Source organism: Colletotrichum karsti (assembly GCF_011947395.1).
Source record: "Colletotrichum karsti strain CkLH20 chromosome Unknown Scaffold11, whole genome shotgun sequence".
Taxonomy (NCBI): domain Eukaryota; kingdom Fungi; phylum Ascomycota; class Sordariomycetes; order Glomerellales; family Glomerellaceae; genus Colletotrichum; species Colletotrichum karsti.
The window spans coordinates 56,488-70,640 of NW_024065911.1; the positions used below are offsets into that span (position 1 = coordinate 56,488).

Consider the following 14,153-nt stretch of genomic DNA (forward strand, 5'->3'; position numbering starts at 1 on the left):
TCGAAAACATGGAATCAAGGATTACTCTGCGCTTGGTCTGGGCGGAGGACGTAAGATATTTCATGTGCGGCGAGATTCCGAGGTCAGACACGTCATCAACTTCATGAGATCTAGTTGATCATCTGACGTATTTCTGTTTGCTAGTCACTGTGTCAGGCCTTTCAGCCCCATAACATCACTGTCAGTAGACATCGGGGGCGTTATAAGAACCCGGATGTCATGAAAAACAGAGTGCGTTTTCGTATCAAGTAAAAGCGAAAGCGAGCTCTTACAAGTGTCAAAATGAGCTGTGGAGAAGTGCATCCTTGGCTCTTGTACTACTCGTTCTTGGTGTCAAATGCCGAACACTGAAGTTGGGTTACGCATAACACTTTTTCGTATTGAATACGAAAAGGGGTGGGAAGACGGTAACGCGGGTTTCCATGCGCAACTCGGCATGTACATTTAGAGGACGGACAGCGGAACTCTCGGCCGGGAGCTCTTGCCAAGTGTTGATCAAAGTCGAGGAATTAATACCTTCCAGGCCGCGTGCAATGCAGTGACACAGGCGCCAGATCTCAAGTAAAGACATACCCCAGCCGGACCATGGAAGAGGGAAGTTTGGACAGTTCGCCAACAGCGTATGCTATTACGGGACGATCATTTCTGGTTCTATTAGAAGCGTTACAGTGTAACTTCGCTAGTGCAAATCCGCAAATGAGAAAGTCGTTCTCCAGTAGTCGACCGCAAGAGACGAGAGACAACGTTGTCAATGATGTTAGATTGTGGTTCAACGTTTCTTCTAAGACCGACGACTTTGAATTCCTTGTATTCGACATGTGCCGGTGGCCACAAAGATGGTCGACCGTCGAAAGCATTATGATAATGCTTTATTATCCAGCTTGCTAATGACGGGCTTTGCAACGTTGCAAACCTGCAAAGATTCATATTTGAATTTCGCCTGCAGATACATGAATGACTTTTTATTTCGCATCTCGTTACTGAAATTTGACTTGCTATCGTCTGCAATAAGCATGGAAGTAATACTTGGTGCTTTATTTAGGAGCTTGTGAAGAAACGAATACTGGAATCAGTGAGGAACGAAGAGCCCCTGAGGATCACATGCTTCACCTCACATATTGAACTTGAATCTGAGTCACACCAATGTTCCCACTTTGGCGACTTTGCTTTATCAACTGTTATATTTGCCGTAGCGCAGGATTGACACCTTGAAGTATGGAGGTTCAACTTCGGTATTGTCTTTCTGATTTTGTCCAGTGGTCATCGAGAGAAAGCCTGCCGGTACCATCCATACCGCTTTCGCTTTACCTTTGAGGCACGACCCAAGGACATGGACACCCAACATTACGCGTGTTTCTACAACGAGCGAATACCTTATTGCATCAAAATGAAATGAAATAGGTTCACACCAATTGGAAATCGTTTTAAGTGATTTAAGCACCGTAAACTCGGAGGAAATATCAATGGCTCCACTATTTAGAAAGACATGGGCTGTGTCATTGGCCAACCCGGGTCTCGGATCTCAGTCGGATCTGAATCAAAGGCAACTTTGTTACCGAAATCAAGACACCGATCGGAGGAGCGGCCTTCATTTTAAACGCCTAGACTAAACACGCTTAGTAAGTGTAATTTTCTTCAAAATCCCTGTGATATACTGTTACTGTTGTGATCCGTGATACTTTATTCTACTACAACTGTTCTTCATATTGTTGTTGAAAGCATCATCTACTCACTATCATGAGCACTCCTCCTGGAAATGCATGCAACGTTGCGGCGATGCTCAGTCCAACGGGTTCTGGACAAAACTTTGATAACGATTATTCTCATATTCCTGGAAAAAATAAGTCGTCTTCAGAGAAAATCAATATCTCAGAAGGGCAGGTGGTCGACGAGCCCCCTGACGGTGGTTATGGTTGGGTTTGTACGTCAGCTGCGGCTGTCATCAACGGTCACTCGTGGGGGTTCAACTCGGCGTATGCCGTGTTCCTGGCATACTACCTCGATCATGACACCTTCCCGAATGCATCACCGCTCAAATACGCCTTTGTTGGGAGTCTGAGCCTCGCGTTTCTTCTGCTTACATCTCCCATCGCGACATTATCGGTCACAAAGTATGGCATCCGGCCGACTATGCTATGCGGCGTTGTTTTCGAAACGGCCAGTCTACTACTGGCAAGCCTTGCGTCAGAGATTTGGCACTTATTCTTGACGCAAGGCGTATTGTTCGGCATAGGTCTTGGACTCCTCTTTATCCCGACCGCAGCTGTTGTTCCTCAATGGTTCACGACAAAAAGATCCCTTGCCAGCGGTATATCTCTGTCAGGAGCTGGCTTAGGAGGAGCTGTATACTCTCTGGCAGCAAGTGCGATGATCCGTAACCTGGGTCTCCAATGGGCGTTCCGAATCTTGGGCGTCTTGGCCTTCTGCGTCAACACGAGTTGCACCATCTTGATACGCGATCGAAAGAAGGCGACTACTTCGAAACAGTCTGTTTTCGAGATCAGCCTTTTCAAAAGGAAGGAATATCTTCTACTCATCGGCTTCAGTGCGTTCACGATGCTGGGGTACTTCATTCTCATTTTCAGTCTCGCGAACTTCGCAATGGAGATCGGGCTACGACCGTCCGAGGCTGCTATTATCAGTGCTCTCTTCAACTTTGGTCAGGCCATTGGTCGCCCTCTGATCGGGTACTTCAGCGACGGTTTTGGGAGGATGAATATGGCTGCTTTGATGACTTTTATCGCCGGAGTACTTTCCCTCGTCGTCTGGGTCAACGCCAGAACTTATGGGGTCTTGATATTCTATGCGATCAGCGAAGGCTTGGTTGCCGGAAACTTCTGGGCTACAATTGCGCCCTTGATGGCTGAGGTTTTGGGGTTAAACCAGGTTCCTTCCGGGTTGAATCTCATGTGGTTGAGCATGGTGCTACCCTCTACGTTCAGCGAGCCAATTGCACTCCAGATAGTCTCAGGAACCGGCAGTTATCTTGGCGCACAACTGTTCACTGGGTTTATGTACATTACGGCAGCCTTTTGTATGACTCTACTCCGGGGATGGAAGGTGAGGTTTGAAGAGCCAGACTCACCAGCAACTGTCGAAAGCAGGAACGGCGATGAGGAGAAGAGTCCGAGAGCTGATTCAGGAAATCTTCATGATAAGCCTCTGGTTAAAGTACAGCTGTTGGCAGTTCTTCTGGCTTGTTTGAGGTGGAAGAAGGTTTGAAAAAGATTGCAGAAGTATATTTGAGCAAGATTTGTAACAATACAGACATCTAACTAGACATAAGTCTCCTGTAAGATAATATACCGGAGTAGCTACTAAACGTTCTTCAGAAACATATGAATGAGTTTGAATGCACTTTAGTAAAAGAACGATTTGTCCTTTCGGCCTTTCTTTCTTCGGCTGGCATCGAACTATGACTTATCGCCTGGTTACGAGAATCTCGCTGAGACCTGAAGGCTACAAAGCTTCCTAGGTTACACAATTGAATCAACGGGGAAATCCTTCAACAGACTCTCCATCCCTTGGGCAAGGTCCGCTTTCAAGTCTTCCAAGTCCTCCACGCCACAACTCAACCGGAGAAGGCGCTTGTCGCAGGCGGCATCACTCATTGATCGCCATTCCATCAAACTTTCCACTCCTCCGAGACTCGTCGCATGTTGAAAGACGTACATCCTGCTCGGCATCCTCTTGGCATGCTCAGGGCTTTTCATCAATAAGCTGAAGACCGCTCCAAAACCACCGGGCATCTGCTTTTGGAGCCACCCATCCTGAAGTGCTTCAGTCTGCAATGAAGCGTGCCGAACTTCTGCAACAGCCATGTTGACTATGGACCCAGGGCGCGCCATCTCTCCAACGAGCCATGCAACGATGCTTGTGCAGGTCTGTGATTGTCGCATCACGCGGAGATGCAGAGTTCGAATTGACCTGATACCAAGCCAACCTTCGAAGCTACCCATCACAGACCCGATGACTTGCCGTTCTTTATAGAGTGTATCGACCCATCCTTCCTTGACACGATCAGGATGAACGACAAGGATGCCACACAGCATGTCCGAGTGGCCTCCGATGTATTTGGTGCCGCTATGCATGATCATATCAGCTCCAACTTGCAAAGGGTCCTGCAGAGGAGGTGGGGCAAAGGTCGCATCGACGCTGAGGTAGGCCCCGACCGCGCGGGCTTTTGAGCTAAAGTAGGCAAGGTTGGCTGCCTCACCCGTCGGGTTGAGCGGTGTTTCGACATGGACGATGTCTCCAGCTCTCATTTCGTCGAGGTTCTCCAAGCTCAGCTTTTGGACCCCAGTCAACTTTGTCATGACGTCGATGACACCGTGAACGCCGTGGTATCCTTGGCCGATGAAGATACGCCTAGGGTTCAGGCAAACCATCATAGCATGGAACGCAGAAAGACCACTCGTGTACGTAATGGTGTGACCTCCAAATACGTTCTTGAGAATCGTCTCGAGCCGACTCGAGTTCGGAGCCGTATACCGCGAATAAACATGAGAATCCTCTGGCGCGTTAGGCTATCGGATGTTGATCAGCAAACATGGAAGTCAGATACGAAGTTTGGTTGCAAGCAGCACTTACATCGGTGTTGTCCCCTGGCTTGAGATCCTCAGGGTTTCTCGCGTACCGGTAATTGACCGCCACGTGCATTCCTGGGGCGATGGCACGATGAGGGGTGTAGAAGTCATCTGAATGGACAGCCCTCGTGGCCATAGACATGCCCGAGAGGGCATCATGTAACATGTCCGCTGTCAAAGTCTGACGGACGAGACTATCTTCGCGCTCCTTGGAAGCCATGACGAAATGAGATTTAGAGGAAATAACGAGAGAGTGAGGAACTTGACGAGCGAATTACACTGGAGAACTTTTGGCCCTTATGAAGCAAGCACCTGGGCCATATGCCGACAGGGAATGTCACGTTGAAAATTTTTAATATGAAAGATAAGAGAGTCAACGCTAAAGATTACAAGGCGCTACTTTCAACAGTTCGTTGGGTGGTTAGTCTGACCTACGATGCGAGGTCGGAAATCAGGTCGGAAATGAGATCGGCTTTGGTCAAACCCAGCACGTGTTTAAATTTGACACGAAAATAACGACCTATCTGACAAGCCCACAGTATAGCCAATCGCGATTTTCTCCAATGCACATCAGCCTTAAGTTCTGTTCCTGGGTGCGTGCTGCCAGTTGGGCCTTCGAGAAAAGAGCAAATGAGCATACTGGGGCGATAGTCACCCGATCCTGGGAAGACGCGATGAATTATCAAGGCTAGAGGCCGCTACCAAAGGTGTCTACTTCAAATGCAGAGTTCCAAGTGGGCCACAATGCATGGTCTCCCATGAGGGCGACTGGATCAAAGGTCTCGAGATCAGCCGCATCGTCTTGGACCAACCCATTTCCAAGATCAGTGTCCTCCATGCTCTCCACTCTTTGCTGAGCATCTCGAATCAAAGCCATGTGTTGCTCTGACCTATCGACGGTCCTGAATTCATGAGCCGACAGGTGTAACGCTTCAAAGTCGCGGCGAGATGTATGGCGGTATTGGTCAGCGTTCGAGTTCACTTGCTCGAACAGCAATGAGGCATTCTGAATCGTCTTAATCTAAGCAGCCTTTGTCAGCTTGTTCTGGTATGAGAGGTTGGGGGGACTCCATTACCCAGCCTTCTCCTAGATCCCATGCCTTTCTGAATTCCTTAAGATACTCGAGCCCCATATCAAGTAAATCTTTGGCCATCGGACTATGCCCCGCGGTCATGTTGGGGAAATAAAGAGCATAGAGGTTGAGATAGCATGCTGAAAAGCCACAGAAACCCGGCACAGGAGTCATCATTGTCAATCCCCATTCAGAAGCGTCATGTAATATGGTCGCTACATGGCCTGCCGCCTCGAATAGCTCCCGGGCGCTCTCTTGCCACCACTGAGGAGGAGCCTCAGCTTCAAGAAACGGTGGATCGGTTGGTCCCTGTGGTTCGGCGTTTGGTTTCGGCAAGAAAGGAAAATACTCCCGGTGAAGCATCAGAATGCTAGACATGTTACTAGTTAGAAGGAACATGAAATATGTACCAATATCAGAAACCCAGCAAGCTTACATACCAGTGGTAGTAGAGCAAATTGATGTAAACGAACGCACGGCAGCCGGTTCCTGCGTGGGCACCAACAGTCTGGGTCGGGTAGTGCAGGATGTCATCCGTTCTCGTCCTCCATGCTTCTAAGTCCTGCCGAATTCTCGCCCACTTTGAATCCGGCACCCAAGGGCAGTTTTCGGCGGCGCACATACCGGGGGCCTTTCGACCATCCTTGTATACGAAAGCCATGACGTCGGCATAGACGGCAAAGCCATCTGCTAAGATCTCATAGCATTCCTCAACGCCTAGAGGGTAAGTCTTTTCGGCTAAAGACTGCTGCTGAGACCCGAACAGAAAGCCGGTTGCCGACGGCGGTCGAGGAATTTGAAGCTGAATCATTTCGGAAACGGATAGCATTCGAGGGTTATATGTCCCTGAGTTGATGGTACAGTCCAGGATGAAGCAGGCCCAGTAGGTAGACGTCTCGACAATTTGAGAAGTTTTCTCCGGTTTGTCAGAATTTGTTGACTCATCAAGAGAGAACGGCGCCATCCGGGCGCTGTGCAAGGATTGCATGATCCTAACCGCGATACCTAAAGTACGGCCCTGTTAGCTGGATGTTTAGACAGCCCAGTTGAAAGTCAATCATTACCACAGTGAACCCAAGCTTTTTGAAACTCTCTGACTCCCCATTCATATAGAGTGAGGATGAGGTGGGCTTGGACGACGTTGACATCTGGGGACTGTAACATGGCAGTCGCAAGACCATTGCGACAGTAGGATGCGTATTTCTCACTTTCCAGCAGTTCAGTCATCCAATTTCCATCGATGTAGCACTCTTCCTTCTTGACAGCTGCTAGTAAAGCCGCCAAAAGGTTTTTGCTGTTGGCGGTCCTTTCGTGCGCCGGTTCAAACTGCCGATGGAACAGATCAGGGTGAATCATATTTAGCTCTGGGAAGTTATGCATGAAGACATGCATTGCCTTGATGATTATTCTGATTGTTAGATTCTGCAAATGAGAATCTACACCCTCTGGCAGAATGTTGGATGGTCTCGTACTTGGGCCATTCGCGATGGTATGAGCTAAATGCTTTGTCAGAACTTTCAACTGAGCGTGGCTCGGAAGTGAACAACGAGAGATTACTTGGACTCAACGACGCTTCAACATCAAGCATACGGGCTCGCGTTGCCGCGCGCCTGATTGGCTTTGGACGAGGTCGTGTGAGCTGACAATCTCGATATCCAAACTTGTCGCAGCGATCGCATGGCGGATCACCGTTGTGGATGCATTTTAGTTTCGATTTCCTAGTATCGTTAGACCCATATCTTGAGTAATGAATCTCATACGGGGAAACGTTACCGGCACGCCTCACAAGAAACACTTGTGCGCATCTTGCGGAAATGATTAAGAGAGAGCAGGGCGATGGATTGGAGTTGGAGAAAGGAAGAGCGAGCTGAAACCCGAGCTCATTGCCGACATTGGCTGACTCCAGTCCCGAGTTGACCAATTAAAGGTGGTATCCGGTTCTCTCTCGATGAATAAGCAATCTACGTATCATGACTGTGGTTCTACTTCACTTTGTGATCTTTGTGATCTTTCTGTCCCATAGGTATGGATAGGATAGTTTTCGCGCCGAAAACTATCTGCAATTCTGCGCAGAAACTGTGCCTTAATTGCCCGCTTGATTCCGCTTCGTTGCCAAGAAAGAAGAAAACTGCATCTGACGATGCGTCACGCATTACAATACATCAACCCTTATTTATTTTCTGCTTGATTCGACACCTGGCCATACCCAGCGAGTATACATTCGACGTCTAATCTTGTGATAGGTCCCTCGATAGGCTTTGAGGCTGCTTTGGCTTCTTCAGCAGCGAAAATTTGTCCTTCTCAAGGTGGCGGCGAAGACTGTATCTGTCACCCTGACGGCCTCCTAGTATTTTCACCTAATGAGGAAAGCTCGTCGAGCACTGGGAAGATATTCCCATTAAACTTCGCAAGAACGCTAAACTGTCCCAACTATCGGTGTGGCACATCGGAGAAACCTAAAGTGCCGGTACTTATATTCAGCCAAGTTCCATAGACGGCAATACATATCCTAAGATGGGTCTCATATCCCTCGAGCTGTGTCTCTCCTATTGTCCAAGGTAGACATCGACGCACATCGAAATACCATGGCCTCCCACCAACGATCTCATTCATGCGACGATGAGGGAGCGTCTCTCCTGCACGTATGGAGTGAAGACCTCTTGACTCCACCCAAACCGCAGCAAAACTCCCAGAGCCCTTCTCCGGTATTACAAGAGGCTCGACTTCGATGGCCTGTTGGTCCGTCAAGCTGGGAAATAAACTACAAGAGCAACCTTTGCGGGAGTCGACTACTCCAATTTCCAGAGGAAATACTCTTGAAAATAATGCGAGCGGCCGAGATTGAGGACCTCTACATGTTGCGGCAAGTCTGCTCGGACTTCTGGCGGATCGGACACGATCATTCACTCCACAATTACGAGGAAACCAAGGTTCCGTCTCGAATCTGTATTGACCCTCAGGGATGGTGGATTGAAGACGACAGTGCAAAACTCATGCTCCAACGACGAGCTGACATGGTGAAAGATGGTTTGTGCTCTTCCTGTGTGGCCACACTCCCGCGCCGCCATGTGGAATGGTCAGACGGCTTCCCCTGCTGGTCTTGCAAGTCGCCACACTATAGGCTGCTATTCCCACCTGAAGAGCGCGAACCGAAGTCTTCTTCAACTTCTCGATTGAGAACGTGTGCTATCCATAAGGGCACAATCCAGCTTTGCGTTCATATGACGCTGTCTCTGGACACCATCGATCAGCAAATCCGAAAAGTTGAGAACATGTCTTCAAGGCGGTCAATTGCACTGGAGACGTTTCTCTTTCAAAGCTGTACGGAGTGCCAGATGCCCCACGATGAAAATGGTCGGCCGACTCGTTCTCTACAATTCCAACCTCCTCGGTTCAGCCTCAACGAAATCCCAATCATGAATCCGTCGCACATGGGCTTCACGGACATGGGCTTCAAGCTCGAATGGTGCTTGCCGGTGTTCTCGTTTCCGGGAGGGGAACAAATCTCAGATACGTACTTGAAACGACAACTGGAGGCGATGTCCGTCAAGTATGGAAAGGTGCTTTGTCCACACTTCGAATTCGACGATGGACAACTACTAAGAGCATTCGACTCCGCCACCTGCTGTTGCCTGACAACGGAATATCGTGTTGGTGCACGGCTTTCGACTTCACCAATACCAGAAAAGACCACCTCACCCAGAGAAGTTGGGAAAGAACAGATCACCGACAACTGTTTTGTGAGATCGCAAGCGTTTCTGGGCTCGAATCAGTCAACAAATTTCCTCCCCGACCCCTGGGATATCTCAATCCGAAATCATCGAGTGGCATGCCGACTCTGTTGTACTACGTATTCCTGGGCGAGAGAAGGTCATTTTGTGTACCTACGGCGATGTTCTGAAGGGCTGGTGCGATACGAGCATGGCAAAATAACCATGGACGGGAATGGGATTAAGCTCATGGACCCATTGTCACTGGGAGTCGCCCAGGACCTGGATTCAAAGCACATATATTGGTGCGATGACAAGACTTGTAGGAATCGCCAAAGATGGAACACTTACACCTGGTCCGCAAAGCCTGGCGAGAGGCCTTCTATCTACCGCGTGGAAAGCGACCTGCGATTTGATGAGACACTCGTCCGTACGAGCTTGATGAGGACATTGCCAGCGATGTAATCGAGTAACCAGAACTCCCGCCAGGTTCCAAGATACATATTGGACGAGCAACGCCGTAGTGGCCCCTAATGGTATCGTATCCGTACCTATCGACAGACATGACTGCTATCAGTAGACGAGCCAACACAGACGTCTCATTCTATTCCAATTCTGTACATACGTGTGTATGCAAACGACCTTTTTGATATGGCCGGTGAAACATTTTAAGCAACTACCATCCAATCACATATTAGGTCAATGAAGCTTCAGCCGGAGGGAGTGGGAGTGCAGATTCCAATCCACATAGAGCGTCTTCCATCATCAAATACATCTAACAGATACGTTTTGCTGGTATTGAAAACCAATACTCCTTCAAACTAATCTACTAAATATTCACTACCTGGTACACAAAGTAGTATCAATTGATTTGCAGTAGCCGATCGTCTTGCAGCAATGATCGTTTTATTGGAAAGAGCTGCATTTCAAAGATTACTATGACGTTGCTGGGATAATCCGAAGTGAAGCAAGCTTTGCTTTGCTCTGTATCTACAGTGAAGTATGATTTATCAACAATAACCCCTCTCGTTCTTGCTCTTCAATATCATAGAGTTACACTGCCCCGCTGGCCAAAGGTCTCCTCGATTGACCAGTGACCAGATCATTGCCACGTCCTCCGTATCATCCGCATTTGCCGGGTTCCACTCCGTTCGAAAGATTACGACAAGCCAGGGCAGCCAAGCCGGCGACTTTCTCGCTGGGGACCCCCGCGGTCCTTTTGTCCCACGATACGCGCTTTTCTCCACCAGAACCACTTGAATAAGCTTTTTGGTATCCCCTTTCCCCGTGGCGGGTTGACTGGGTTATCCGTTGTCAAGTGAGAAGATATCGTCAGTTGAACATGGATAGAGAGACCCATCTCGAAGGACACGGGTTGAAGATGAGGGGTTCTTGTGATTGGTTGCAGTTTAGCTTTCAATCTGCATGTGAAAGCTGCAGTGTCGAGTATTACCAGTCGTCAACCGGCCACTTTGGGTAACTGGCATGCGGAGTATGAGGCCTTTCGTGCTGTCAGTTGCCAGATCTACGGGTGTGGTAGGTTCTTTTAATCAATCGGGAAACCCTCATGATACAGTATGCAGCTGCGCTTGTAGGGGCCAGGCCATCGGGCTGGGTCCGACAGTGACTGCACGAGTACCGACTTTCTGCTGGGAATTGAGTGGAAGGTTTTGTAATTCAATCTGAAAGTATTCTGCTTGGGCTATGCTATCTGAGGTTGTCCAACTCGATGCGTTAAGTCGCTTTGCATGCCGTAAATGTCCATCCGGTGCCAGTAACTCCATGCCCAGTGCAACTGCGGTAAGAGAAAATGTCTAAAGAGGTCTTCTAATTGCACACACACAATGTGCGAAAATCAATGCAACCCCGTGTCGTGGCCCCTTGTCATCAACGTGATGTGTCATTCAAATTTCTGTAATAGTCTCGGTCCGAGAGAACTGAGGGTCCGAGACGCTCAGTTTCTTGGCTTGAGCACGACTTTCCAGTGACCTGTGGCGAACTGCATGGTGATGTACTGGCGGAAGTCGATGTCTTGTCCCGGAACCTCGAGGACGTCGAATCTCTGGAGGAGGTTGGCGGCGACCATTCGCATCTCTGCCCAAGCAAAGCTAGATTTCGTTAGATTAGTGATCGACGAGAAACATGAATCCGAGACTCACTTGATGCCAATGCAAGAGTGCTTGCCTCCTGAGAATGGGTAGTAGGCGTCCATGCTGAGAGGTTTCCGTTAGTTTTGAGGATTTTCACGCCGAGAACTTAAGGGACTTACTCAGGAGCGGGCGCGCCCTCGCGTTTGTCTTCAGACAGCCACCTCTCGGGCCAGAAACGCTCAGCCTGGGGCCAGAATTCTTCGTTGCGGTGGAGGTCGCGGTAGGAAGCGGAGACAACGGTGTGAGGAGGCAGGTCGTAGCCGCAGAGGTTGACCCATTGGTTACCGGTTCGACGACCCATCTCAGATGCGATGGGGTGCAGGCGCAGGTTCTCCTTGATACAAGCTTCGAGGTACTCGTACCCGGGCTCGCTGCGGACGGATTTGCTGGTGACAATATCGTCGTTAAAACCCTTGGCGGGGAGAGACTCGAACAGTTTGCGGCGGACGTCAGGGTTGCGGGCGAGTTCGAGGAAGAGGCAGCCGATGGTACCAGACGTGGTCTCGGAGCCGGCCAGGAGAATCTCGGCCATCTGGTCGACAATGTCACGGGCAGACATGATTGTTCCGGTGTCAGGTTTCTTGCCCTCCTCGATGAGGTGCTGGAGAAGGTCGCGGCGCTCGACATCGTTAGTGCGCTTGCGACGTTGGACGACGGCGTCGATGGCAGTGATCATCTCGGCGGGCCAGTCGAATTGGATGTCGATGCCGAAGGTGCGGAAGAACTTCTTGACGTAGACTGTCTGGTATCGCTTGCTGAGACCATCGAAAATGGAGCGAGGGATGGACTTCCAAATTTTCTCGTCGACTCCGTCTTCGATCATGCTGTCTGGGTTGGTCTGTCCGAATCCTTTTCCAAAGGAGCACTCGCCCATACTGCGCCTGGTAAGCGTCATTCTAACTAATTTGAATGATTCGACTTACATGTCAAGAGCAACGTTGTGGAGGTCGTCCATCAAGTCAACCTCGATGCCCTTCTTGGCGTAGTAGACAGGATCGGCGTTGATCTGAGTTTGGTACTTGTTGAGTACATCGCGTACGGTCGTCTTGAAGAACATCTCCAGGTTGTCGATGTAAGCCACAGTAAAGGCAGGCGACAAGAAACGCTTAAGGCGCTTGTGAGGCTCCGGTCGGCTGTATGAAGATTAGAGATCAAACCAAGGGACAAAGACGACTGAGGAAGGCAAATAGAGAACTTACATTTCACCAAACAGGCCGGGGCTGAACTTATCACGAGAGATCTCGGCGTACATGGCAACCTTTGGAAGATCCGTCTTCACCAAGATTGTCTTCATGGCCTCTTTGTCAGAGATCCAGACCTGGCGAGGTCCTAGTCGAACAATACCTCCATACTTGCGATGACTCCTTTCTACCAACTTCCAGATGGTACCAGTAGAGAAGAGATATTGAAGATGGAGGTTTGTCAAAGGGGCGTACCAAGGTCCCGGAACCTTCCTGAGAGGAGACTTGAAGTTGTTGATCTTGTGTTTGATCTGTACACTGGCGAAGATGATCACCAGGAAGTAGATGGCGAGAATGTAAGCCGAGGCCATGTTGTCTGAGACTTAGACAGGTGATGTCCAAGTCAGTGCTTTCGACGCCAACAGAGAAACGACAGACAGTATGATGGGATGATAGGTCTTGAGCGCCAGGCGAGAACGAACGATTGCGAGAGACACAGACGCTACTTGTACCAGAACTGACCGGCGATCAATCATGGCGTTAAGTCCCAGCCAGACCGTCGGGACTTTTGATATAGGATGAACACACAATACTCCGTCCGGCGGTGCAAATCTAGTCCTGCCATCGCCGTGCCTCTCTGCAAGCAGACCCAGGTCGCGCTTGTCGGTTCTGTAGCGACATGGTCGGTTATGTCGTGACATGGACCTGGGTATCGAAGTTGATGCGATTTTCAACACGACTCAGTCCGGTCTGTATCGCACCTATGTGAGGCTATTGTGATGCGCTGTTTCAACCCGTGTGAACTCTATTATATTACACCGGACGACGGGGGAGCTGGCCTGAGCTTCCTGGGAACATGCACGGTGGTGTGCATTCGGAGCCCCAGTCGCCTGGAGAGAGCTGGTGCGAATCGGGTCGTCCAGAATTGGTGACATGACCGGGCTTCCCTTGACCAAGGGTTCCGCGTCTCATGCGAGAGACAACATGGAGATATGTTGCACTCGACTCTGAATCTGATGTACTAAGTGTAAACTCTGTTCGTAATACACAACCCATGATCTGAGTCTGTTGTCGTACTCTGCCGCGTCCTCCTATCACGTCTCGTTTTGCTGTCCAGTCTGGGCAGTTCCCAATTTGGGGAAAATGTAACTATTGACTAAGCGGCTCAGGTAGCGAGTGACTTGCATACCGGGAATGGGTCTCCGAAGTCCTCGGTCTTGAGTTACTATTGTCAGGTACTGAGTGACTTGCACATTGAGAATGAGTTACCAAACCACTCAGTCATGAGTTGTCACTGTTAATTGCGCGTACACAGCACGGTTGGGTTTCGTATGAGTTTTCAGCTTTGGCCTGCCATTTGTCTAGATTCTTTCTATCTCCGCAACTAACTCTATGCTCGCCCCTTCTATCGAACTCTAACTCTTGCGGTCGCGGAGTTGAACCAAGATGTCTA

General features: G+C 49.5%; 4 protein-coding genes across 4 annotated transcripts; 1 reads left to right on the forward strand and 3 right to left on the reverse strand.

Annotated features, from left to right (window-relative positions):
* Window positions 1-1,737: 1,737 nt before the first annotated feature.
* CkaCkLH20_04155 (major facilitator superfamily transporter) lies at window positions 1,738-3,222 on the forward strand (the record flags this gene model as incomplete). The annotated part of the gene is made up of 1 exon (XM_038886874.1): window positions 1,738-3,222. One exon carries the CDS (start codon window positions 1,738-1,740, stop codon window positions 3,220-3,222), a length of 1,485 nt encoding a protein of 494 aa, XP_038747578.1.
* Window positions 3,223-3,476: 254 nt separating this feature from the next.
* On the reverse strand, window positions 3,477-4,806 carry CkaCkLH20_04156 (Cys/Met metabolism PLP-dependent enzyme; the record flags this gene model as incomplete). The annotated part of the gene is made up of 2 exons (XM_038886875.1): window positions 3,477-4,526; window positions 4,591-4,806. The coding sequence occupies 2 exons, from the start codon at window positions 4,804-4,806 to the stop codon at window positions 3,477-3,479; spliced, it is 1,266 nt and encodes a 421-aa protein (XP_038747579.1).
* Window positions 4,807-5,274: 468 nt separating this feature from the next.
* CkaCkLH20_04157 (fungal specific transcription factor) lies at window positions 5,275-6,470 on the reverse strand (the record flags this gene model as incomplete). Its single annotated transcript, XM_038886876.1, has 3 exons — window positions 5,275-5,607; window positions 5,663-6,029; window positions 6,100-6,470. The coding sequence occupies 3 exons, from the start codon at window positions 6,468-6,470 to the stop codon at window positions 5,275-5,277; spliced, it is 1,071 nt and encodes a 356-aa protein (XP_038747580.1).
* A 4,853-nt stretch (window positions 6,471-11,323) lies between these two features.
* On the reverse strand, window positions 11,324-13,071 carry CkaCkLH20_04158 (uncharacterized protein; the record flags this gene model as incomplete). Its single annotated transcript, XM_038886877.1, has 5 exons — window positions 11,324-11,477; window positions 11,529-11,582; window positions 11,639-12,394; window positions 12,443-12,652; window positions 12,719-13,071. 5 exons carry the CDS (start codon window positions 13,069-13,071, stop codon window positions 11,324-11,326), a joined length of 1,527 nt encoding a protein of 508 aa, XP_038747581.1.
* Between the last annotated feature and the right edge of the window lie 1,082 nt (window positions 13,072-14,153).